The following is a 27169-nucleotide window of genomic DNA, read 5'->3' as shown; positions in this document are numbered from 1 at the left end:
GTGAAACTTCTCTACCAAAAAAAAAAAAAAAAAAAAAGAAAGAAAAATTAGCCAGCCTGGTGGCACATGTCTGTAATCCCAGTTATTACAGGAGGAAGTTATTACTGGAGGCTAAGGTGGAAGGATCGCTTGAGTCCAGGAGTTTGAGGCTGCAGCGAGTTGTAATTGTGCCACTGCACTGTAGCCTGGACGATAGAGCAAGACCCTGTCTCCAAAAAGAAAAAAAAAAAAATTAATTAAAAAAATGGTGAAAGACAAATAATTTCCCCCAAAGATCAGGCACAAGATAAGGATGTCTGCTCTCAGCACATCTGTTTAACATTGTACTGGAGGTTTTAGCCAGGGCAGTTGGGCAATTAAAAAAAGAAATAAATGACATCTATATTGGAAAGGAAGAGCTAAAAGTATCTCTATTCCCAAATGACATGATCTTGTGTATATAGAAAATCCTAAGTCCACAACCAAACTATTGAGGCTAGTAAATGGATTTAGCAAGGTTTCAGGATATAATATCAACACACAGAAATCAATTGTATTTCTGTTCATTATCAATGAACATTCCAAAAATTAAGAAACAATTCCATTTACAGTAGCATCCAAAAGAATAAAATACTCAGAAATGGATGTAGGCTGGGCGGGGTGGCATATGCCTATAATCCTAGCACTTTGGGAGGCTGAGGTGGGAGGATTGCTGGAGACCAGGAGTTAAAGACTAACCTGGCCAACATAGCAATACCCCCATCACTATTAAAAGAAATTTGAAGAAGTATGAGACTTACATACCAAAAACTATAAAACATTGTTGAAAGATATTAAAGATCTAAATAAATGGAAAGACATCCTGAGTGCATGGGTCAAATTTTACTGCTGTTATGATTACACCACCACCCACATTGATCTACAGATTGAACCCAATTTTCATCAGAATTGTAGCTGGCTTTTTTTTTTTTTGAGAAATTTACAAGCTGATCCTAAAATTCATATGGGAGTGCAAGGGACCTAGAATAGCCAAAACAGTCTTAAAATGGAAAAACAAAGTTCCAAGACACACTTCCCAATTTCAAAATTTAATATGAAGCTACAGTAGTCAAGACAGTGTGGTTTTGGCATAGTGATAGACATGCAGATCAATGGAATAGAATTAAAGGCCCAGAAGTAAAGCCTCACATAGCCAATTGAGTTTTTGACAAGAGTGCCAAGAACCTTTAATGGAAGAAAGAATAGTCTCTTCAAAAAATGATGCTGTGTCAATTGGACATCCACATACAAAATAATGAAATTTTAATCCCTACTGCGTGTCATATCCAAAAGTTAACTCAAATGTAAGAGTTAAAACTACAAAAATCTTGGAAGAAATAAAGGAGTACGTCTTTGTGACCTTGGGCACATCTTAAATATGGGCATATCTTAAATATGACATCAAAAGCATATCAACAACAACAACCAAAAAAATAAATTGGACCTCATCAAAATGAAGAGTTTTTGTGCTTCAAAGTGGAAAGACAACACACAGAATTGGAGAAAATATTTTCAAATCGTATATCTGATAAGGGACTTGTGTATACAATCTATGAAGAATTCAGTAAAAAAGCAAATACTCCAATTAAAAATAGACAAGATTTGAAAGAAAGAAATTTCTCCAAAGAAGATAAACAAATGTCAAATAAGCACATGAAAAAGAGGGTTCAACATCATTAGTCACTAGAGAAATGCAAGTCAAAACCACAGTGAAATACTATTTCCTATATACTAAAGTGGCTAATATGTAAAAGACAAGTGTTGGTAAGAATGTGGAGCAATTATAACCTTCATACATTTCTGGTGGGATCTAGAATGATACAATACAGCCACCTTGGAAAACAGTTAAACAGAATTATCATTTGACCCAGCAGTCTCACTCCTTGCTATATCCCCAAGAGATATGAAAATGTAAGTTCATATAAAAATGTATACATAATTGTTCATAGCAATATTATAATTGTCAAAATGGAAACAACCTATATGTCCATCAACTGATGAATAAACACAATGTATGTCCACACAGTGGAATACTATTTGGCAGTAAAAGAAATGAAACACTAGCATTAAAAATCCAGATATTAGGCCGGGCGCGGTGGCTCAAGCCTGTAATCCCAGCACTTTGGGAGGCGAGGCAGGCCAGGATCGAGGTCAGGAGATCAAGACCATCCTGGTTAACCGCAGTTGAAGCGTCGTCTCTACTAAAAAATACAAAAACTAGCGGTGAGGTGGCGGGGTGCCTGTAGTCCCAGCTACTTGGGAGGCTGGGAAAATGGCTAAACCTGGGGCCGGAGCTTGCAGTGAGCTGAGATAAGCACCACTGCACTCCAGCCGGGCAACAGAGCAAGACTCCGTCTCAAAAAAAAATTCCAGAGATTAGACAGAGTAGGAGTACTAGAAATATAAACTGCATTGGTTATTTTCGATTCTTTTAATCAACAGTTTTTGTTTGTTTTGTTTGTTTTGAGGCGGAGTCCTGCCTTTCATCGCCCAGGCCTAGCGGAGTGCAGTGGCGATCTTGGCTCACCACAAGCTCATGCCGGGTTCACGCCATTCTCCTGCCTCAGCCTCCCGAGGTAGCTGGGACTACAGGCCTCCCACCGCCAACTCACCCGGGTAGTTTTTTGGTATTTTTCTAGAGACGGGGTTTCACTGTGTTAGCCAGGCTGGTCTCGATCACCTGACAGTTTTAAAAGCAGCCCTGCTCAGCCTAGGCAAGATTACCAGAACCTCTGCCTTTTATTTTCTGTTCTTCTTCCTTGCTCTTGGCCTTGTCTGACTCAGAGTCAGTGGACAAGGAGAGTACTATTAAAGGCTTATATGGTACTTGAAACACTCACTTTCCTGAGTCTACCAAATATATAGAATTGAGAAGACTTAGGCGTTATTTATTCTAAAGATACAGAGAAACTAAGGTCATAGTTTCAGTTTGATTTAAAAAGGAGTTGAGGCAGTTGTGTATTAGTAATTTATTACTGAGTAACAAATTACCTCAAAACGTAGTATCTTAATACAATAAACATTTGTCATCTCACAGTGTTTGCGATTAGGACTAGAGAGCATCTTCTCTGGGTGGTTCTGGCTCAGGGCCTCTCCTGAGGCTCCTGCTATCTGAAGGGCTGACTGTGGTGGAGGAGCTCCCTCCCAGGAGGCTCACCTATGTGGTTGGCAAGTTAGTGCTGGTTTTTGCCCAGAGGCCTCAGCTCTTTGCTACATGAACCTTTCTCCATGTGACCGCTTTAGTGTCTTCACCTTAGAGCATGTGATCCAAGAGAGAACAAGGAGGAGGCCACAGTGTATTTTATGACTTAGTCTTGTAAGTCACACATCATCCCTCTTGCCAGATTCTGTTTGGTAGAAGCTAGTCACTTAGTAGTGCCCACATGCTCTACTAAGGAGAAATAAGCTCCACCTATTGAAGGAAGGGGTTAAAGAACTTGGGGATATATTTTAAAACCACTGAACAATGACTGCTTGAGTTTCTAACCTGATATACATTTCAAATACATTTTGCAGTGTTTAACTGTTCTTCAGAGACTAGATGTTTGGCTTTCTGGTGGGAATGACCTGTGTGTGTGGAACCGAAAATTAGATCTCCTGTGTAAGACTAGCCACCTTTCTGATACAGGTAAAAAAACAAATCAAGGTAATTTTGAACTGTGATTGACAGACTCTAGAAGACACAGCAGATCTTCAGAGAGACTTCCCATAAGTAGAAAGGTCAATATAGGGGATTTTTCTTTTCAGTTCTGAAGATAACAGCCATATTCAATTCAGATCAGGGGTTGTGTAAAATACATTTTTATCCTGAATCAGAAGGAGAAGACTCCAATCCTTTTGACTTCCCCTTCCCTTCTAACAGAATTTCTCAAGAACAACCTTTTCCAATGCTCTTAGGCTGTTTTCTTGAACTGTGTTTGATGAGCACGCTGATACCTAGAAGCAGACCCTTACACCTTTATAGTAGCATTTGTGGGGTCATTAACTTTGAATAAATGCCTAAGGATGACCTCTTTTTACAATTGTCCTTACCAAAAAGTTCATACATGTGCAAGCTTACTGATAAAGTTTCATTTTCTCAGAATTCTGTGTGCATGTGCTTTTGGTTTCAACAGAAAAAAAATAATCAAATCAGTTTTGACTTTTTGATACCAAGGATCTTAAAAAATAAAATCTATTTTTAGAGTAAAATATTTAAATATAAATGGGTAGGTTTTAATAACAACCTTGAAGTCACAGTATTAACTATCGTTATTTCTAAAAATAATCAAATGAGCCTGGTTATCCTAAAAGGAACATTATCGTGCACGTTGTTGACATTTCAATGGTAGCAGGAGCCCTGTGAATTGAATTTGGTTACTAATAGGAGCTAGCTTAGCTCCACATAGATATTTTAAAGTATCAGAAAAATAATGACTTAGGAAAACTAAATCCATACATTGCTAGGGTTTACAATTTAACCACTCAGTTCAACATTTGATTACTAATAATCTTGCTCAAATCTAGAATATATTTCCCTGTGTACTGTTACCATGAATTATACATCTTTATGTTCATTTTCCTCTCTCTTTCACTAGCCTGTGGTTTTCATGAATTTTATTTTGGTAAAGTTATATTGTAAAATGTTGAAATCGGGGCTGAAAAGAATCTTCTGTGTGTTCCTGGAAATAGCCACCTCTTATTGCAGTCTCCCTTTGTTTTGCAAGTTATCTTTAAGTACTATATATTAAGTCATCACAATACTGCCGTTCATCAGTGTCTCAAGAGTTAACAGAGGCTTTGAAGGTATCTGTGGGAAAGCCTTGAGAAGGCCGTGGGTTACCACTGGTGAGCTGTTGTCATTTGGGTTTTCCGCATTACTGGAGGCCAGATTGTTAACAGTGTTATTAGACCCTTATGCCATGATGTCCTTTCATAAGCCCTGCTTGATTTATGGACTGGTGATGGAGCTTTTACAAGCAGTTATTCTGTGTTTGGAAATAAGCAAAGATAATCTTAGTCAATGTGATACAATGGAAGGAGCCCTGGACTAAAACACAGGGCATCCGTGTCCTTTCCAGCAATATGTTCTGTGATTCTGAGTATTAGGTTGCTACTTCTGGATTGTTGGGCTTCTAGAATTTTCACATACAAGTTAGTGAAATATTTTTAAACAAGCTGTTTTTTGCATTTAGTATTCTTCTCTTGCTACTCACCCTGCTGCTCTCCCATGTCCTCTGCCTTCTCTGTACCACTCCTTTGCCTTCCTTGCAGCACCATTTCCTCCTCCTCGTACATGGGAAAATACAAATCCTACTGTTAAAACACGCCTATGTGGAGAAAAATCTTGGCCAGAAATACTGTCCAAATCACAACAGTTAGTCCTTTGATGGATGGAAGGATAAGCAAATGAGTAGACCATTTTCCACACTTGCATATATATATTGTAAATTACATATATATCATAATGGAAAAATTAAACAGGTTTTTTTTTCTTTTGCCAACATGTAGTGGTTCTAATATATCAACTTTTTTATTCATGCCCACAGAAGTAAAATTGTAACATGCCTTGTAGAAGTTATAGTTACCCTAAAATCATGATTTGGCTATGAAAAGATACTCAGACCTCTTTACTTAAATAAGTGAAGTGTGTTAGAATGTTGAATCTGATTCTTTCAATAATAGAAGAAAATTTGTACGTGTATTAATGGATCCACAGACATGCTATTTGAAGGCCGCTTTCTTAGCTGCTGACTGTTGGCTAGTTTGTTCAGCGCCAGGGAGCCTGCTCAATCTTCTTAAGTTTACAGGAAGGAAAACCCCAATTTTACATCACTTTTGAGCTAGCCATCTTGTAAATGGGTAATGGTGATTATCTTAAGGGATCCCTTGTAAATAAGTTTGAATGGCTGAATCTACCACTTTTATCACCACAGTAAAAAACAAAAAAAAACCAAAAAAACCAAAAAATAACAACTCCATATTCTGCTCTTAATAAATCAATAATGTCTTCCAAAAGTCTCGGAAACCTACATTTAACAAAATCGTTTTCCATGAGTAAGCAAGCGAGGAAGTGTGTGTGGAGCGAGTTCTGTGTGCTTTATCTTCTTTATGGAAAACGACTGACATAAAACTGAGAATGTTTTTGTTTTTGATGTAATCTGTGAGAAAAATAATTTGACCTTTGTTTTATATGTTTTTGGAGGTATTAGTGCTTTGGTTGAAATACCTAAGAACTGTGTTGTGGCAGCAGTTGGCAAAGAACTGAGTGAGTATGAATTTTTTTCTTTCTCTTTTTCTTCTTGTATATTTTCAATGAGAATTGTATACACATGCTGAAAGACTAATTTGTTTTTTATTTAACGGACATCTCCCTGTGCCCCAGTCTTGGCTTCTTGGGATCGTTGAAGTGATACAGAGACTGAGACATTTTCAGGATGTTAGGCCAGGTTTCTTTTTCTTATCAGTCTTTTAATCAGTATGTTAGCTTGGTTAAACAGTATATTGCTTCTTATTCCAAAATTCCAGTCTCAAGATCACTTCATAATATTCCAACTAAAGTAGAATTTCCCATAAGTTCGATGTGTATCAGAAAGAGTTCTCTTTTCTGTTGACTGAAATCTTCTTTTGACAACCACAGTGGCTGTCAGGATTAAATAACCTTGTTAGAGATTTGTAGTTTGGTAAAATACTGTCGGAGACACAGAAAGAAGCATGACATGACCTGTCTTCCAGAGAGAAATGTGAGAAAGAAAAGATACTTTTCATAATTTGAAAAGGACATGATCTCTGAGATTTGTCACTTCTCAGGTGGTAGTCATCCTAGTCTTTGAGCTTCCACAGCACTTGGTCCAGTGGGTATTAAACACTCAGTATATTGACGGTAAGCCTGTTTATAAACAAGTCTCTCTCCCACTCTGGACTGAGCATTTGTGACTGGCCCTCATTCACATTTGGTACCTAGAGTTCCCGGAACATAAATGTTTAGTAAATGCTGTTGATAGAATCACATCAGTAGATTTTATTATGGGTTTTGTGCATTGATTAAAGTTAGGATTTATACTAGTTTAAATAAAACTGTATTTGTTAAAGTCGATAATGAGAAAAGCAACACATTGAACATTACTATAGTCAAAAGAACTGCATGACATATAAACATTATAAGACATACTCAGAGAATTTGTAATTTAATGGTATATGCCTAGGAATCAAAAACTTTTTAAAAAAGAAGCTGCTTATGTCTTTACTGAGTTGAAGTTAAGCTTGGATTTGCAGCTTATTCTGTAGTAATGCTTATTGGCCTGGGGACATGAGTAGAGAAAGCTGATGGTGGAGGTGATTCAGGAATGTGGGCTAGTCACTGGCTAGGGAGTGAGTGAGTTGAGATAGCCAGACATCCATCGAAACCCTAGAGAGAATGGGAGCTTCAGTGTTTGGAAAAGTCAGTAAAGGAAGAGGGTTCTTCAGGACACATTCAGTATGGGTTTTAGTAGATCATCTCAAACATCTCAAGCATTTGAAAGAAATAGTTTAAAGTAGTATGAATATGGCTTTTTGTTTTTTGGAAATGGGTTTTTCAGTATGGTAGGTATTTTTCACTTAATGAAATGCTTTTTTTTAGAGAAGAAGTGGAATTTTATCCTCTGAACATTGTAATAAAATTTTATCTGTCTTTTTCATTTAGTAATTTTCAGGTTGGTAGCACCCACAGAAGGATCACTAGAATGGGATATTCTTGAAATTAAGCACCTTCTTGATCACCAGGATAATATTCTCTCATTGATTAATGTCAATGGTAAGCTCATTGTGTACATTTATTGTGTACAATTTTGTGCCTGTTAACACAACCTGCTCTGAACCATGAGCCTTGCTTTGTTCTGGGATTCTAGCATAAGTCATTAAAATAATGCTTTAGATTAGTAGGGATTGTCATTCTCTTTTACTCTGAAGTTTTAGCCAGTGGAGCTGAGCAAGTTCCCTAGATTGCTAGGTCTGAGATTTAGGGACAAGGAAAATAGAGTAAGGCAGAGAAAAGAAAATAGAGGAGAACATAATCTCAGGCGCTGCTTGGTAGCTGTGGGATGACTGTCACAGGCTGTTTCAGCATTTTTGGCAGGTGGTTCTGGCTAGTTCCTCTTTTGCAAAGAGATTGGAAATATGCCCTTTTGTCTTGCCGTCCACACCATACAATATCACACAGCATATACACTTACACTAGAATGAGCAGGATTCAAGCCAGTTGTAATCCTGATTGAAGACTCTCAAACAATAACACCAAACTAAAGTAAAAGTCTGCAGAAAATGGGTCATGTCTTCCCTTCCTTATGGTGGGGGTTTTGACTTGCTGTACATCCTATTTGGCTTCCTAAATGATTTTAATGAGTATCTCCTGTGAGCTAAATCTGACATCAGATGGCAAGATCACAAACCACTGATCTTGACATTCAGTTCACTTGCAAATAAGTGACAGCTTATATCATCAGAACTGTGCTGGGTGATCTGTGTATGAAGTCATGTGAGAGGACTCTTGGTGGCTTCAGTTTGATAGTCTGGTGGAGCCTGCAGGACGCTCCTGTAAGGATGCTGGGAATACGATGTAGTGGAAGGACTAGACAGCACCCCAGCAACATATCTCCCTGAGGCCTGGCCTGGCTTTGTTATTTTATTTTATTTTATTTTATTTTTGAGACGGAGGCTCCCTGTGTTACCCAGGCTGGAGTTCAGTGGCGCGGTCTTGACTCACTGCAACTTTTGCCTCCCAGGTTCAAGCAATTCTTCTGTCTTAGCCTCCCAAGTAGCTGGGACTACAGGCGCATGCCACCACGCCTGGCTAATTTTTGTACTTTTAGTGGAGACAGGGTTTCACCATATTGGCCAGGCTGGTCTCGAACTCCTGACCTCATGATCTGCCTGCCTCAGCCTCCCAAAGTGCTGGGATTTACAAGCATGAGCCACCAAGCCTGGCCGGCTTTGGTTTTAAGCAGTATTTTGTGTAAGCGTGAGACAAAGGGGAGCAAGGGGCACAGAGAGTACCAAGCCTAGTCTCCATTTGTGTCCATTCAGTCATGTGTTCAGATATACCAGTAAGAATGTCCCTCCCAGCTCCAAAATCTTCCTCCCTAATAGCCATCTTACTGTAAAACCCAGCTACAGGTCTTTCTAAGGACTAGATTGTCTGTGGTGATAGAACAGTGGTTGCTGGTGTCCCTTTAATGTTCTCTGGGGGGCTCTTGTTCTCTAGCCGTGGATGGAGACATAGCACAAAAGGCAAGTTCTTACTTGGGAAGCCCTCTGAAGCCTCATTGGTGACACTGAGTCTTAAGTCTCAAGTTCCCAGGGCTGCTGAGAAAAGCCCAGCAGTATTTGGCCCATTACACTGGTCACGCGTAGTTACTTTGTTTTAGCAGTGAAGCACTGGTACTATTGAGCCAGCATGGTTTCTGAAATGAAGACGATGGGATGGTACTAGATAGCCTGAACCTCATGGCACTTCTTTTACCATGTGAGACACAGAGGAACTTACAGCAGTTTCTGAAAACTTTCTTCAAGTATTCCTTTGCCAAATCTGTAAGGGGAAAAAAGGGAAAACTAAAGAAAAAATTGTTAATGAAAGTTACAGAAAGCATCATATACTTTTTACTGCCTTTTAAATGATCTTTTTAAAAAAATTATTCTAAAAATAATGGGATACATGTGCAGAATGTGCAGGTTTGTTACATAGGTATACTTGTGCCATGGTGGTTTGCTGCCCCTATCAACCTGTCCTCTCAGTTTCCTCCCCTTCCCCACAAGAGGTGCTGGTGTGTGTTGTTCCCCTCTCTGTGTCCATATGTTCTCATTGTTCAATTTCCACTTAGAGTGAGAACATGCGGCATTTGATTTTCTGTTCCTGTGTTAGTTTGCTGAGGATGATGGCTTCTAGCTTCATGACCATGTGCCTGGAAAGGACATGATCTCATTTCTTTTTATGGCTGCACATTATTCCATGGTGTGTATGTGCCACATTTTCTTTATCTAGTCTATCATTGATGGGCATTTGGGTTGGTTCCATATCTTTGCTGTTGTAAATAGTGCTGCAGTAAACATACATGTGCATGTGCCTTTGTAGTAGAATGATTTATAGTCCTTTAGGTATATACCCAGTAATGGGATTGCTGGGTCAAGTGGTATTTCTGGTTCTAGATCCTTGAGGAATCGCCATACTGTCTTCCACAATGGTTGAACTAATGTACACTCCCACCAACAGTGTAAAAGTGTTCTTCCTATTCTCCACAGCCTCGTCAACATCAGTGGTTTCCTGACTTTTTAATTAATTGCCATTCTGACTGGTGTGAGATGGTATCTTGTGATTTTGATTTGCATTTCTCTAATGATCAGTGATGTTGAGCTGTTTTTTGTATGTTTGTTGGCCACATAAATGTCTTCAGAAGTGCCTGTTCATATCCTTTGCCCACTTTTTGATGGGGTTGTTTTTTTCTTGTAAATTAAAGTTCCTTATAAATTCTGGATATTAGCCCTTTGTTGGGTAGATTGCAAAAATTTTCTCCCATTTTGTAGATTGCCTTTTCACTCTGATGGTAGTTTCTTTTGCTGTGCAGAAGCTCTTTTTAATTAGATCCCATTTGTCTGCTTTGGATTTTGTTGCAATTGCTTTTGGCATCTTTGTCATGAAGTCTTTGCCCATGCCTATGTCCTGAATGGTATTGCCTAGGTTTTCTTATAGGGTTTTTATGGTTTTAGGTCTTTCTTACGTTTAAGTCTTTAATTCATCTTGAGTTAATTTTTGTATAAAGTGTAAGGAAGGGGTCCAGTGTCTGTTTTCTGCATATGGCTAGCCAGTTTTCTTAGCACCATTTACTGAATAGGAGATCCTTTCCCCATTGCTTGTTTTTGTCAGGTTTATTGAAGATCAGATGGCTGTAGATGTGTGGTGTTATTTCTGAGGTCTCTGTTCTGCTCCATTGGTTTATATGGCTGTTTTGGTTACTGTAGCCTTGTAGTATAGTTTGAAGTCAGGTAACGTGATGTCTCCAGCTTTGTTCTTTTTGCTTAGGATTGTCTTGGCTATACGGGGTCTTCTTTGATTCTATATGAAATTTAAAATAGTTTTTTCTAATTTAATGTCAGTGGTAGTTTGATGGGAATAGCATTGAATCTATAAATTACTTTAGGCAGTCTGGCCATTTTCACGATATTGATTCTTCCTATCTATGAGGATGGAATGTTTTTCCATTTATTTGTGTCCTCTCTTATTTTCTTGACCAGTGGTTTGTAGTTCTCTTTCACATCCCTTGTTAGCTGTATTCCTAGGTACTTTACTCTCTTTGTAGTGATTGTGAATGGGAGTTCATTCATGATTTGGCTCTCTGCTTGTCTATTGTTGGTATAAAGGAATTCTTGTGGTTTTTGCACATGGATTTTGTATCCTGAGACTTTGTTGAAGTTGGTTATCAGTTTAAGGAGTTTTTGGGCTGAGATAATGGGGTTTTCTAAATATACAATCATGTCATCTGCAAACAGAGACAATTTGACTTCCTCTTTTCCTATTTGAATACCCTTTATTTCTTTCTCCTTCCTGATTGCCCTGGCCAGAACTTCCAATACTATGTTGAATAGGAGTGGTGACAGAGGGCATCCTTGTCCTGTACCAGGTTTTAAAGGGAATGCTTCCAGCTTTTGCCCATTCATACGATATTGGCTGTGGGTTTCTTATAAATAGCTCTTATTATTTTGAGATACCTTCCATCAATACCTAGTTTATTGAGAATTTTTAATATGAAGGGATGTTAAATGTTATCAAAGGCCTTTTCTGCATCTATTGAGATAATCATGTGGTTTTTGTCATTGGTTCTGTTTATGTGATGGATTATGTTTATTGATTTGCATATGTTGAACCATCCTTGCAACCCAGGGATGAAGCCTACTTGATTGTGGTGGGTAAGTTTTTTGATGTGCTGCTGGATTGTGTTTGCCAGTATTTTATTGAGAATTTTTGCATCGATGTTCATCAGCGATATTGGCCTGAAGTTTTCTTTTTTTGTTGTGTCTCTTCCCGGTTTTGGTATCAGGATGATGCTGGCCTCATAAAATGAATTAGGAAGTCCCTCCTTTTCAGTTGTTTGGAATAGTTTCACAAGGAATGGTACCAGCTCCTCTTTGTACCTCTGGTAGAATTCAGCTGTGAATCCGTCTGGTCCTGGACTTTTTTTGGTTGGTAGGCTATTAATTACTGTCTCAATTTCAGAACTTGTTATTGGTCTATTCAGGGATTTGACTTATTCTGGTTTAGTCTTGGGAGGGTGTATGTGTCCAGGAATTTATTCATTTCTTCTAGATTTTCTAATTTATTTGTATAGAGGTGTTTATAGTATTAACTGACGGTAGTTTGTATTTCTGTGGGGTCAGTGGTGATATCCCCTTTATCATTTTTTATTGTGTCTATTTGATTCTTCTCTCTTTTCATCTTTATAAGTCTAGCTAGTGGTAAATTTTATTAATTTTTTCAGAAAAAAAAATAGCTCCTGGATTCATTGATTTTTTTTGGAGAGTTTTTCATGTCTCTGTCTCCTTCAATTCTTCTCTGATCTTAGTTATTTCTTGTCTTCTTCTAGCTTTTGGATTTTTTACTTTTAAAGTACTTTTTACTTTATAAACTCTATGACTATAAAATTATACTACAGATAATAAATAAGCCAAAAGTATATTTAGGAATCAAACATGACCAAGTAGTCTGTTAAAATTTGAAAATGATTTGCTGACAATCTCATCTTTCAGTACATAGGCATGTTAGCTGTGATGTGGATGTCAGTGATCCTGAAATGTTTATGTTGTACGATACCCTGCTTCACTTGCAGCTCTGCTCCTTTCTCCTCACCCACTACCAATGAAAGATATGGCCAGTTGCTTGGGATTGTACATCACAGGGCAAGTCTTATTTTCAGAGGGGTGGCCCCAGGGCAACCTTAAACTTGTATGACAGAACACCAACAAGTGTGGATAATGAGTACCAGATTTGCTAAAAAGATTGGAATGCCCCAGGCAGAAGGTTTTCTAAGACAGACCAAAAATAACTGCTAATCTCTCTAGGCAGAAGGCTCTGGGTGCTCCTTTATTTTATTCCTTGTCTTGTATCATGTTGCCAGCATGCTTTGGTAATCATGAGGTGTTAGTACTTGTGAGGGATGGATAGACAGATAACAGGTGAGATTTTCATACTAAGTGGCTTTTGATACAGGATGAAAATCCATCTACTAATAATATATCATTGAGGTTGTTTGTCATGAAACATTTTGAATGACCTATTTGGGAATTAGTTTACCATGTGTAAACTGCTTAAAAATATGTGCCGATTGGCCAGGCACGGTGACTCACGCCTGTAATCCCAGCACTTTGGGAGCCTGAGGGGGTTGGATCACTTGAGGTCAGAAGTTCGAGATCAGCCTGGCCAACATGGCGAAACCTGTCTCTACCAAGAATACAATTAGCCAGGTTTGGTGTCACATGCTACATAGGAGGCTGAGACAGGAATCGCTTGAACTTGGGAGGTGGAGGTTACAGGGAGCCAAAATTGTGTTACTGCACTCCAGCCTGGGCGACAGAGTGAGACTCCATCTGGGGGGGGGGGGGGGGGGGAAATGCTGACTCAGCTGAATGCCAGCATTTTATTTTTAGGGAAAATTCCAACTGGTCGTTAATATTTTGTTTCTACTGCATGGAGGAATCACAGACACTTGGAGGATTAAGTCAGAGCAGGCAGCTGCATGGTCTCAGTAGGTTAATTCTGTGTTATGAGTACAGATGCAGAGTGAGAGTCAAGGGGAATCTTCCTTCCTTAGCATCTCTGGTTCTTTTGTAGTTTGAATGAAATTGGAAAAAGGAGGGAAAGGAGTGGGAAAGAAGGTCCTGGGAAGATTGGGACTGCCCTAACTTTCCCACTACTAAAACTAGAAGCCCGTTTTGCTCCACAGATGAGAAGTGATTTCTCCACGGAGTAAGTTCTATAGAGTCTGTTAATAAACTATAGAAATTAGATATTAATAATCTACCTATTATAGCCTTGGAGCCAAGACAAATAATGTTTACATGTAGGGTTGCTGGTAATTCTGTATCTCTTAAGAGATTGTTCGTGTGGTCATTAGAGATTTCTGTCTTGCTGGTTTATTTGATAAATGAAATAATTAAATCATAATTACTCATCTATGTATTCCTAAATTAACAAGTAATAGGATGTTTTAATACAGTTAATGTGGAATAATACCAGGGGCTCAAAATACTACCAGGGGCGCAAAGATAACATTTGATGTCTTTTTGAAATGGCTACGTGTTTATTATTCAATTTAATTTTTGCAGTCATCTCATTTAATGCATGAGGAATCCAAGATAAAGGTTAAACTTCTTCCTAAAGACCACCTGGCTAGCAACAGGCAGAGCCAAAATCAGAACATGGATTTCTAGACTAAGTGCATTATACTCTTCTGTCTTACCATAAATATGTAATAATTTAAATAAATTACATTTATTTGAAATAAGTCTAGCAGTTGTACATGTTCTATTAAATATGTTGTGTGTAAAGTATATAATATGTAAAATGGAAAAAATCCACTTTTAAAGGTTTTAAAAACTGGTACAAGTTATACGTAATCATAGTAGAAAAATATGAAAATAGTGAAAAATATTAAAAATATAAGTTAAAATCTTTCCACTCTCCAGTATTAAACACCAGTCCACATCTTTCTAGGTGATTTTCTGGGCATATGTATGTGTGTACATGTGTGTTCATATGGTTTACTGTTTTGTAATAATATGTCATAAGTATATTTCCATATCTAAGCTTACATTGATAAGCATACTTTTGTAACTTAATTTTTAATAACAGCATTGCTATTTCATTTTGTTGATGTCTTATTTATTCAATTCTCAATTCGATGTGTAGTTAATCTTCAGATTTTTAAGAGTGTGTATTTGTACATATATGTATGTAACAACCTTGTACATTTATGTATTTCCTTCAGGATAAATTCCTAGAAGTGGAATTGTTGGATCAAGAGATTTACATTTTTTAGGTTTTGATACATATTAGCAAATTAATCTTTGAAAAAAAAAGCCAATGTATTAGGCAGTACATGAATGTGCTGATTTCTTATGCTTTTGCCAGTACTGTATTGGGTATTTTCCTGTTTTATAATATTTCCTGATTCATAAGTAAATAAATGATATCTCTTTTTTAAAATTTCTTTGATTATTAAAGGAATTGAACATCTTTTCACATGTTTAATGACCATTTGTATTTGTTTTGCCTTTTCAGGTCCTTTTCCCATTTTTTTTTCTGCTGTATTTATCTTGTTCTTAATTTCCAAGAACTGCTTATGTATCAAGTATAATAAACCTGTTTTGTCATCCAAGTTGCAATTTTTTCCCAGCTTTTTGTCATTTAAGTGTATTTGTGTGTGTGTGTGGTTTTTTTTTTTTTTTTTTTTTAGACTGAGTCTCGCTCTGTTGCCCAGGCTGGAGTGCAATGGTGCGATCTCAGTTCACTGCAACCTCCGCCTCCCAGGTTTAAGCAGTTCTCCAGTCTCAGCCTCCCGAGTAGCTGGGACTAAGGCACACACCACCATGCCCAGCTGATTTTTGTATTTTTAGTAGAAATGGGGTTTCACCATATTGGCCAGGCTGGTCTCGAACTCCTGACCTCAGGTGATCCACCTGCCTCGTCCTCCCAGAGTGCTGGGATTACAGGCATGAGCCACTGTGCCTGGTCTTTGTTTTTGTTTTGCCAAGCAGCTATTTACTAGGATCTCTTCCCCTGGCACCCCACTCTGCTTCCATGAGAGCCCTTTACCACTCCACACTCATAAAAGTATTCACTTTTATTTTCTTCCATCCTTTAAGTAACTTTCATGTTTTAATCTATTTGAAACTTATTTTGGTGGATGATCCAAGATGATGTTCTTTTACTTTTATTCCCCTTAAATGTAACCAGATATTCCAGCATGAGGTATTCTTTACTGAAATGAAATGCAATCATTGTTACATACTAAATTACTAAGATAATTTGAGTCTATTTCTGGCCTTCTTATTCTTATATTAATCTTTCTGTTGGCTTGCCTAGGTACCTCACTGTTCTAATTACTGTGGTTTTATAGAGCATTACTACTAGACATTCCATTCAGTTTTACCTTTACCTAGATAAAATGATCAATAATGAGGCCTATGTGAACTTTGCCTAGATTTGAGTTTTGTCACCGGCTCCCACATCGGAGAGCTGATCATCTGGGATGCGCTGGACTGGACCATGCAGGCCTATGAACGCAACTTCTGGGACCCATCTCCACAACTGGACACCCAACAAGAAATAAAACTCTGTCAAAAATCAAATGACATTTCTATTCATCATTTCACATGTGATGAAGAGGTAAAAAATCTATACACTATAAACTTGCCTTTTACATAAACCCAATCCTGATTTTAAAAATTTAATCCCATGTTGGACATAAAAGGGTATCATCATGGTTTCAGGTTGTGCTTTAAAATGGTCTGACTTTTTTCTAAAATTGTATGATTTGTGTTAAAAAAGCATTTTAATCTTTGCTTCTAATCTCGAGGCAAGGAAATGATTAAATGGACACAGATTTTAAAACTCTATTGAAATTTTGGGTTGGATTAAATAATCCCATTGGATTTGAGGTTAACGCTTAAAATTGTTTTAAGAAACAGTGAAAAAGAATTATTTTGAAGATCTGGTGCATTTAGTGAGGCAAAGGAAATTTAAAATTTTAGGAATGTTTCTCTTAGTCTGCTGGCATCTTGGGGCAAGATAAATTGAGTGAGAATTGTTGATTTCCATCCCACAGGGCTTGGGAGTGATGCTCTTGAAGCACTTGACATCTGTTTTGCTGTAACAGATCAGTACCAGTGGACTACTGAATCTTCTCTCTGATCTAGAAGACAAATCTCTTAGCATCAGGGGCTCAGAAAATGTGTTTAAAGGGCAAATAACTTTTCTAAATGTAATTACAAGAAATGTTTATGAGTTGTACCCTTCGAGGAGGAGGAGTTGGGGAGGCTTTTCTCTGTTTTGTGACTTTCTATACTGTTTAGGTTTTCTAACAGCATGCCTGTTATTTTTATTAAAAATTTCAGTAGTATGTTCTGTGGCAGGGGGAGAATATGATCCATTTTTCTTTGCACCACTCTTTAAAAACAAAACGAGAGATTAGGATAGGAACAGGACTTAAAAATACTAATATATTCAAAGATTGTTTCTTTGTATCCCAACTTGATTTTGAAAAAAGTTAAATATACATGGTAAAAACAGTATGGTCTCAGAAAAGATGGAGACTAGATCACTTAGAGTTGTAGCCCTACAAATTATATATTTTAAGTGTTACATGTTTTTTTCTCACTTTTGTAAAAATTAATATTTAAAAGTTTTTTGTTTTGTATTTCTTTTAATCTTAAATTTTGTGATTGATGTTTATTTTCTACTATATATGCTGGATAAAGCATTGTATAGTTTTCCCTAATTTTTCTTTGTTGTGAGTTCTTTCCTTCTGTAAAGGACCATTAGTTATTGATAGCAGGGATAGTGTCTCCATTGAGTAAATGCTGCCTCCAAAGCTCATGAATTCTCTAATTGTGTTTTTAATTTTTTTCCTGACCTTGGATAAATTACTTAAACTGTGCCTAGATTTCCTGGTCTGTAGAATAAGTTTCGGGGGATGTTGGCATTGAATACAATCCATAGGGCTTTCCATTTTAGCACATTGGCTAGCACTGTTCATTAATGCACCTGCATTGGGCATCAGCTGCATTGCTGATTGTGGAGTACTAATCCTGAGAGTCAAGGGGATCATTCCAGACTTAAGATTCCAGCAAGCTTTGGTTCAGTCACTATAGGTCTGAGTTGAGTTTGTAGTCTTGGAGGCTGTGTGAGAAAGGATGGAGGGCCCAGAATCTCTGGTCAAAACAAGAAGGCAATATGTAGGGATATTTGAAAGGTCTACCTCATGGGGATATCTATGGCTTAAGAATGAATGATTGTAGGACAAGTGCTTGCAAAAATTTCAAAGGCTACTACTGCATGTGAGTCTGTCATGCGAGGAACGAGCAAGGCACTGAGGGACTGGAGTAACACGACCTTGATTCTAATATTGACTCCATGTCTCATTTCTTGGGTGACTTTAATCTCTTTAATTTTAACTTCCTTATCTGGCAAATGGCAATGATGCTTGCCTTTCTTAACAAGATGTGAGGCTGAAGTGAGATAAGTATTGGTGGAAATGCTTTCAAAAGATTAAAGTTGTTTTAGTAAAAAGGTATTTTCTTCTAATAGTACATTTGGAAAAATGTTTTTGTGAAACCTTCAGAGGATTGCATGATGATAATGCCACTGTAGCCATGCTTTTTCATATCACTCGTAGGTCTCCTGATTGCTGAAGATGTGGAATGCAAGTAATTTTGCTTACATTTTTCAGGCAGAAGAAGCTAGGTAATTTTCCCAAGGATATAGTGTTATTTAAATGAAAACTCAGATTATCCCTCAACAGCTTCCACTGCAGAGCCAGGCTGCCAGCTATAGCTTTTCTTTAGATCTATTTCAGTGAGGAAGAAAGTGGCGCAAAGGGATATACTATGCAGACCTTTCTCTCCGTTAGTGGTTGTGTCCTACCTTCTAAATGCTTGGAGCTTTCCTTAGTGCTTTGACATTTTGGGGTTTCAGAGATTAGTACTGTAATTTGGGCTAAAGGCTAGGAATGGGGAAGGTAACAGTGGCTTTCTGATGTCACATGAGGGCTGGAAATCCATTACAGTAGGAAGGGTGAGTGCTAGTTTTACGCCCATTTCTGAACTTCTCCCCTAGAATGTATTTGCTGCAGTTGGAAGGGGTTTATACGTGTATAACCTTCACATGAAGCGTGTGATTGCCTGCCAGAAAACTGCACATGACTCCAGCGTCCTGCACATTGCCAAACTTCCAAACAGGTACAAGTTCCCATCTGTTCTGCAGTAGATGAAAGCAAGTCACGGTTCCCAGGGCTTCCACTGTAATTTCTCCAGTGGCCAAGTTACCTGGCTTCATGGCTTGACCTGCTGTGTTCTTTTGGAAATGGAGAATGCCTGAGGGCTGTCTCAGGCATTTAAATTAAATTTAAATTCTGTAAATTACAGAATTTACAAGAAGAAAGGTTCAAATGAATTACGTCGAATTTCATTGTAAGAAGAGATGATTTAAAATTTGGTATTTAACAATGAAAATGACTTTGGGGCCACTTACAGTGTACCAATTTTTATGTTTCTCATAAACCTACCTTCTTTTTGTTTGTTTATGTCCAGAATCAAATGGCTGCTAGTCTCCTTGTTATATGAGGCTACTGAGAGAGTGGTTTCCTCTTAGGGTAGATTTGCTGCTGAGCTTCTAGGGACGAACATATGGACAGGGAATGTCGTTATTTTCTGTGCAGGATATTTTTGGAGTGAGAGGCACCCAGAGAAGAGAGTAGCAAGAGGAGGGAAGGGGGCTGCTTAGGACATTGTGAAGTACAATTCACAGTTTTCCCAAGTGCATTTTTTTTAATGAAGAGAATAAATTTATAGCATTTGAGCTAATGTAATGTATAACATGTGGCTTTCCTAAAAGGTGCTTTTAGTTTGTGTTGTAACGTCATGTTAAATTGTGATTTTTGTCAGTTCCTGCTAAGAGCTGAATAAAAGCAGTTGAGGGCTCCACTGATTTCTTTCACTGCAAATTTAGCATTGGTCCTCAGTGGTGCGCTCTCTTTGTGTTACTGATTTTCTGTTCTGACAGGCAGTTAATCTCATGCTCAGAAGATGGCAGTGTACGCATTTGGGAGTTAAGAGAAAAACAGCAGCTTGCAGCTGAGCCTGTCCCAACAGGTGTGTCTTCTCTCAGAAAGGTAGTCTTTTTCTCTGTCCTTTCTTCTCACGTGAAAGGCAGGAGAAGGGCGATTATGTGAAACCACTAAGATAGTATAGAAATGCTCCAAATAGGCATCAGGTGTTTGTAGAAAGCATATGGTAATTGAGATCTAGGATTTACAGCTTAATGCTGCCCTAATGTAGAACTGCCACTTCATTTCAAGTGAGATAGAGACTTTATTGAGGGAAAATTTACTTTCTGGTCATCTGAATGACCAAATGGCCTAATGAAGTATTCATTTATATTGTCTTTAGTTCTGACTGATACACAAAATTTGTACTGTCAGATGTCAAACTAAAGTGTTCTTTACCGTTGATGTTGAACTCAATTTATGGAAAAATACGTTTTTCCTTGTGTGCTTACATCATAATTGCATGAGCTCTTGACTTCCAGGTGTTTAATTTGAAAAACAAAACTCTGAAGGGTTGAATAAATTAGTTACCAACCTTTGCACAAGAAATCAGATGCTGGTACCTAATTGCTTCTGGTTCTTTTGAGTTCCTGAAGTCCTGGGGTGTTGCTTTTGCACACACACATACAGATTTTCCCCCGTGCCTTGTTTGTTGATCTGAGTTTTGCCCTTTTTTTCCCTTGACAGTTAGACACTGCCATTCAAGCTTTGTTTCTGTCCTGTTTTATTCCAAGTGTCTTTTTGTTAATATACCTTCACCAGTGGGTGACTAGGGGCAATAAAAAGAGATGAAGAACAGACCTGGTTAGCTAAGAAAGATGAGATAACATATTCCAAAAACTCAGTACTGTCCACTTAGCCCTTGACTAAAATAAGTCTGGAACCTCTTCACATTTAAATTTTCTGTTTTTCTGATCTCATGTTGTTATTGTATGTATAGAGCACAGTCATTTTGGAAATGATTCTTTTTCTAGGTTTTTTTAACATGTGGGGATTTGGAAGAGTCAACAAACAAGCCAGCCAACCTGTTAAAAAGCAGCAAGAAAATGCTACTTCATGTTCACTGGAGCTTATTGGAGATTTGATTGGACACTCGTCATCTGTGGAGGTACTGCTTTTCAGGCATAGAATGTCCAGGCAACTCCTGCTTTTCCTTTTCATTGCTCTTTTCATTCAGTCGGTCTCATAAAGGCATATACTTTTTCGTAGATCTGAACATAGAATGGGATAGGCTATAGTATGTGCCGTTAGGATTTCCCTTTCCGGAGATACGATTTGAGGAAACAAGGAATGCATTGCTTTTAAGAATGGGCTTAATCACCATTATTTATGAGCTGGAGATAGCTGACCATAAGGGTAGTGTGAATAATGCTGACTATAACACAACAGTCAACAGAGAATGCATGAAGGGTTGTGGTTATGTGTATACAGTTAAAGCCTTAAAAGAATCGAATTCCAGGGGCCTTTATCAAATTTATGAACAGGGTCCTGTTTTCACCTGCCTTTGAAGGATAATAGTTTGTTATCTTTAATGAAACCCTATGCCTTGATTTTCATTGTGCAAATATGAAAATTTTAGTTGAAAATTATGAAATGCATAAGCTTCTAATATATAGAAATCCAAATACATTAATATTTGCTGCAGGCATCATTGCCTACAGTGAAGGAATAAGATCAGTTGAGGTAACAGATTAGTTGTGAGAACTAATAACAGTGTAATGATAACAGCATAATCAGAGCCCTAAGAAATTTCTTAAATTGTTCTTCCCTGTTTCATAGCCAAAGAAGAATAAACTTCTTTTCATTTGAAAGGGCATTCATGCTTAGGAGGAACAGCGGCAGCATGCTTGTTAGTGAGCATTTCCTGTATTACAGGCACTGCTAAACACTGGCTGCTGGAGTTGACAGAGAGAGATGGATACAGTCCTTGCCCTCATGGATCTTACTCTTGAGTGGAGAGAAGGGGTATAGACCCTAGGCTGCATATGATGGACCCAACTAAGCAGCAGTGACTCAGAAGAAACATTTCTTGCTGAATCTTGTAAATGGTTAGGGATATGGGACTTGATACTTTTAAGTTTAGTAGGATGAGTATATAGCCTTGTCACCATAAGCTCCTTGACGTTGGGTACAGTGTCATAGTTATCTTTGCTTTCCTCTAACAAGTAGCTCAGTTTTTAACTTTGTTTCTGGTTGGGTGGCAAGCGTGGACTGTGGTAGACAGAAGGGCAAAGATAGCATATATGTGGTGGCAAAGAGCACCTTGGCTAGGCTGGAGTGCTGGCTTCCTGTGAACAGACACTAGTAGGAGATAAAGCTTATGCCTGGGGATGTGGTTTGGGGTCAGATTATGAATGTCATTGAGGCTGAGGAGTTTGGACTTTATATTTTTAAATAGTAGGAACTCATAAAAAAGGTTTTTAGATGGTGGAGAAAACCCCATGTAAAACACATTCAAATGTGTTTGAATGTGGCACGTTTCTCATTATATAAGTGTCAGCTTCTTAGGAATTTTCCTGAGTGAAAGTGTTGAGACCTGAACATTTTTAAAAAGCATCTCTGGCTTTGCTGATAAAACCTAGGCTATCTCTGCAGTGTCACCTGAATTTCCTCATTTCTTTTTTTGAGACAGTATCTCTCTCTCTTGCCCAGGTTGGAGTGCAGTGGCACGATCTTGGCTCACTGCACCTGCCACCTCCCAGGTTTAAGCAATTCTCCTGCCTCAGGCTCCCGAGTAGCTGGGATTACAGGTGCCCGCCCCCACACCCAGCTAATTTTTGTATTTTTAGTAGAGATGGGGTGTCGCCATGTTGGCCGGGCTGGTCCTCATTTCTTTTATATTTTCATCCTTGCTCTACTGGCTCAACCCCTCCACCTGTATATTGAATTTTGTGTTTTCCAGTTTCCCAAGGAATTCTGCTCCCATATTTCCTCCCTTCACTCCTGCATCCTCAGCTGAGTCTTCTCCTGTGGTCTTCAGAAATGTATAAGTCATTTTAGAGAAAACTCTTGTTCTCTTTTTTCCGAGAGGGAGTTTTGCTCTTGTTGCCCAGGCTGGAGTGCAATGGCGTGATCTCCGCTCACTGCAACCTTCGCCTCCTGGGTTCAAGCGATTCTCCTTCCTTGGCCTCCCGAGTAGCTGAGATTACAGATGGCCAGCTAATTTTTAGTATAGACAGGGTTTCACCATGTTTGGCCAGGCTGGTCTCGTGAACTCCTGACCTAGGCAGTCCACCCACCTTGGCCTCCCGAAGTGCTGAGATTACAGGCGTGAGCCACCACACCCGGCCCTGTTTCTCTTTTATTTCACCCTTTCCTTCGAGGACCTCATCCTTTTCATTGGTTCACTTCTCTCTGATACAACTCTTCACCCCATAGTATTCATGTTGCCTTTTGTCAACACTGTTTTCCTATTCTTAGCTTCCAACCTATTCCTTCACTGGACAAGCCCCTTCCCCTTACCTGGGGCATTTTCTCACTTTGAAGCTTCTTCTGAATTTCTGTGGCATGTCAGAGTCTGTACTGCATTATTTAGTGCCTGATTACATAATCTTTCATTGGTACCTTTATTGTTTCAATTATGATTTGCTTTTCAGAATCTTCTTGAGGGTAGGAACCATAAACCTAGTTCTGACATTCAATACCTATGGATTGAGTATATCTACTTTTATAGAGAGAGCTGAAGCCAGTGATTATCTTGGGAAATTTAGAATTCAGACATTTTATCCATAGCCATTATACATAAGTAATGGTTAAGTAAAACCAATACTTGAAAAATCAGATTATGAAAACATCTGGAAGAACTATGGGAATTCATATACTTTACGAAAATAGCTATTCTGTAGTTGAACAGTATTAACAAAATTCTGATTAAAATATTAGATATTATTTGTATGTGACTGTTACCAATACTGAAAAATGAAGTTCTACACGCAGATCCAAAGGAGTCTTAAGGCATGTATCTCATACGCACATATGTTAACGTGGTATTAGCCACTTCTCTGCTTTTCAGGGTCACTATAATCAGTTTTAATTTTCTTTACAGATGTTTCTATACTTTGAAGATCACGGACTAGTGACATGCTCTGCTGATCATCTCATTATTTTGTGGAAAAATGGAGAGCGAGAATCTGGATTGCGCAGTTTAAGATTATTTCAAAAATTAGAGGAGAATGGTGACTTATACCTTGCTGTCTAGTTTAAGGAATTAAAAATACACATGCATGAACCTTGAACATCAAATATCGGGTACTACTTTGAAAACCATTAATATATCGATCACTTAAATTGGTAATTTTTTTTGTCAGTCCATAAAATTCTACATATTTAAAGTTTTTGTGGACCTACCAACCAGGAACATGTTGCTTCTCAGGTCCTAGTATATTCTCCAAAGAATATACCACAAGTTTTCCATTTGACTTTCAGCTGCTGTTGAAGTGGTGAGCGCTGTGTTTTGAGCTTATTTTGAACCTAGACCCTTGTGAAAGGTACAGATAGAGGTAATAGTTAAGTTATGGCATTTATTAGAAGTTTTATTATTTGGCTTCCTTTAGAATTATTGTGAAGTTTAAAAATAGCCTTTCTCCTGCAAATTTTCCTGGTCTTATAGTAACTGTTAGCGTTCTATATAGCACAAACTTGAATCTCTCAGCCAAAAAAATGAACTTATGTACTGTTAATATATGGCAAGTTTTTTTGGGTATCAATTTGTTTAGATAATTTAAAAATGTTTTTTAGTTCTAGCTACTAAAACCTATATGAACTCAAATGGATAGGAATCTTATGAGGGTGTATTTTTCCCAGTGCAAAGTGGCTTGAACAGCCATGGGCTAAATTGGTACTAGAACAACAACTGCCCCTCATGTACACCAAGGATGAGCTCTAGATCATTTGAGAGGCACAGTGTTTCCAGAGTCAGAGACTGCAGCTAAGCGCAACTGCTCCATCTGACCACTGACTCAAATACGAATTGCTTGAGACAGACTTCATTTATGTAGTTCTTTGCAGTGCCCATTGAGACACTATAACCAGCCTTGTAACAATATGTTTTCTCCTTTGGGTGCTAAAAAATAAAAAAATGAGAAAGTAAAGTAGTCTACATATTAAAGATTGAAATTCTTAAACTACTGATTAAGAAAGGGCAATGTGACTGATGTTAGCAGACTGACCCTTCTTAGGGAAAACTTTCTACAGATTTATGTGTTCATTATACAAATAACCCTAAAGGGAATCTTCAGAGTTCTTTTTACTAGTTTTAGCTTTGACAGTTGCTTCCACAACTACCTACAGTCAAAGACTGGAAGAGTTAAGGTCATCTAGGTAGACCAATGGCATAATGTTATAAATGAGGAAACTGAAGCCCAATGTGGTAAGGCCTTGCAATTAACTCTGTAGTGCCCAGTATCACTGAGCAGCTCTAAAAACAGGAATTGAAGACTGAATGAGAGAGGCTTATATGACTACTTTAAATCCAAATAACATTGAGTCATGAAAAGTTTTATGGAGAAATATTAAAACTTAAGCTACCTCCATTACAAAAGACTTTCTCCCATTACTCACATGCTTTTTCCTTTAGAAAATCTGTATTAGCCCATACATTTGTAAAGTTGTTTTCTTAAGTTGTATGACACACGGGAGTCATAGATTTTTAACTGTTTTACTTCCTAGCCTGTTCTAGGCTAGTGTTTTGTGATAGTAATCTATTCAAATGGAGTGGTAGAAATCACATGAATTTTGGAAGCAAATGGTACCATAAGTACCACAGCAAATTCCTTCCATCATTATACAGGCATACCTCAGAGATATTACAGGTTAGATTTCAGACCACATCAAAAAAGCAAGTATTGCAAATAGAGTGAGTCACATCTAGTTTTTGGTTTCCCGGTGCCTATAAAACTTTTGTTTATACTGCAGTCTTAAATTTCTAAAAAATGTACATACCTTAAGAATACTTTATTGCTAAAAAATGCTATCTGAGCCTTCAGTGAGTCATAATCTTTTTGCTGGTGGAGGGTCTTGACTAAGGTGGTTGCTGAAGGTTGAGGTGGCTGTGGCAGTTCCTTAAAATAAGACAGCAATGAAGTTTTCCAAATCAATTGACTTCCTTTCACAAAGGTACCTCTGTAACATGTAATACTTTCTAATAGCATTTTACCCACCAATAGAACTTCTTTCAAAATTGAGTCTGTCATCTCAAACCCTGATGCTCCTTTATCAACTAAGTTTATAGAATATTCTAAATCCTTTGTTGTCATTTCAACGGTGTTTAACAGCACCTTCACTGTGGAAATGACTGTCTCCAGAAACTTCTTTCTATACACATTCTTAAGCAACTTCTCATCTATTACCTTCAGGCTCCACTTCTTCCAGACTCCTTTTAATGTTGAAATTTTGACCACCTCCCATGAATCAGAATGTTCTTAGCGGCATCTAGAATGATAAATGCTTCCCAGGTGGTTTTCAGTTGACTTTGGCCAGACCCATCAGAGGAATCACTAGTTAGGGCAGCTATGGCTTTATGAAATGTATTTCTTAAATAAGACTTAAAAGTCAAAGTGACTCCTTGACCCATGGACTGCAGCATAGATGTTGTGGTAGCAGGCATGCAGACAACAACACAGACCTCCTTGTACATCTCCATCAGAATTCTTAGGTACCAGGTACATTGTCAATGAGCAGTAATATTTGGAAAGAAATTTGAGTTCTCAACCATAGGTTTAAATATTCAGTAAAGCATGCTATAAACAGATGTGCTGTCATCCAGGCTTTGTTATTCCACTTCTAGAGCATGGGCAAAGTAGATTTAACATAATTCTTAAGGACCTTAAGATTTTTGGACTGGTAAATAAACTCTTGACTTCAGCTTAAAGGCACCAGCTACATTCGCAGGCATTGAACTTCTGCCTAGCTACTAAAGTCCTAGATGACATCTTCTTCTAATAGAAGGCCATTTCATCTTCACAAACTCAGTTGTTCAGTGTAGTCACCTTCAGTGATCTTAGCTAGATCATCTGGATAACTGCTTGCTGTTTCCCCTTGCACTTTGATGTTAATGGAGATAGCTTCATGAACCAACCTCTGCTTGCTTCCAACTTTTCTTCTGTAGCTTCCTCACCTCTCAGTCTTCAAAGAATTGAAGAATTAGGCTTTGGCTTAAGAGAATGTTGTGGCTGGTTTAGTCTTGTATATAGACCACTCAGACTTTCTCCATCTCAGTAATAAGGCTGTTTCACTTTCTTGTTTGCACGTTCACTGGAGTAACACTTTCAAGAACTCTTCCTTTGCATAACTTGGCTAACTGGTGTAAGAGGCATGGCTTTTTGACC

The 27169-nt window shown here is 38.1% G+C and overlaps 1 protein-coding gene across 10 annotated transcripts in view; it reads left to right on the top strand.

Annotated features, from left to right (window-relative positions):
* WDR41 (WD repeat domain 41) overlaps positions 1–25827 on the top strand; it is a 49520-nt gene extending 23693 nt beyond the window's left edge. For 4 of the 10 annotated variants that reach the window (XM_003899844.4, XM_031666259.1, XM_021939481.2 and 1 more), the window contains exons 6-13: positions 3535–3646; positions 6203–6265; positions 7682–7792; positions 16224–16408; positions 18857–18978; positions 19802–19890; positions 20819–20952; positions 23890–25827. In XM_003899844.4, coding sequence (XP_003899893.1) covers positions 3535–3646; positions 6203–6265; positions 7682–7792; positions 16224–16408; positions 18857–18978; positions 19802–19890; positions 20819–20952; positions 23890–24042 — 969 coding nt within the window. In that variant the 3' untranslated portion in view covers positions 24043–25827. Of the gene's footprint in view, positions 1–3534; positions 3647–6202; positions 6266–7681; positions 7793–16223; positions 16409–18856; positions 18979–19801; positions 19911–20818; positions 20953–21719; positions 22514–23889 lie in introns of those variants that run through there. The other 6 variants (XM_009208649.3, XM_021939485.2, XM_021939483.2 and 3 more) reach the window with 5 other exon arrangements.
* The last annotated feature ends 1342 nt before the right edge of the window (positions 25828–27169 follow it).

The sequence above is a fragment of the Papio anubis genome, chromosome 5, assembly GCF_008728515.1.
Source record: "Papio anubis isolate 15944 chromosome 5, Panubis1.0, whole genome shotgun sequence".
Lineage (NCBI taxonomy): Eukaryota > Metazoa > Chordata > Mammalia > Primates > Cercopithecidae > Papio > Papio anubis.
This window is presented reverse-complemented; position numbering and strand designations above follow the sequence as displayed.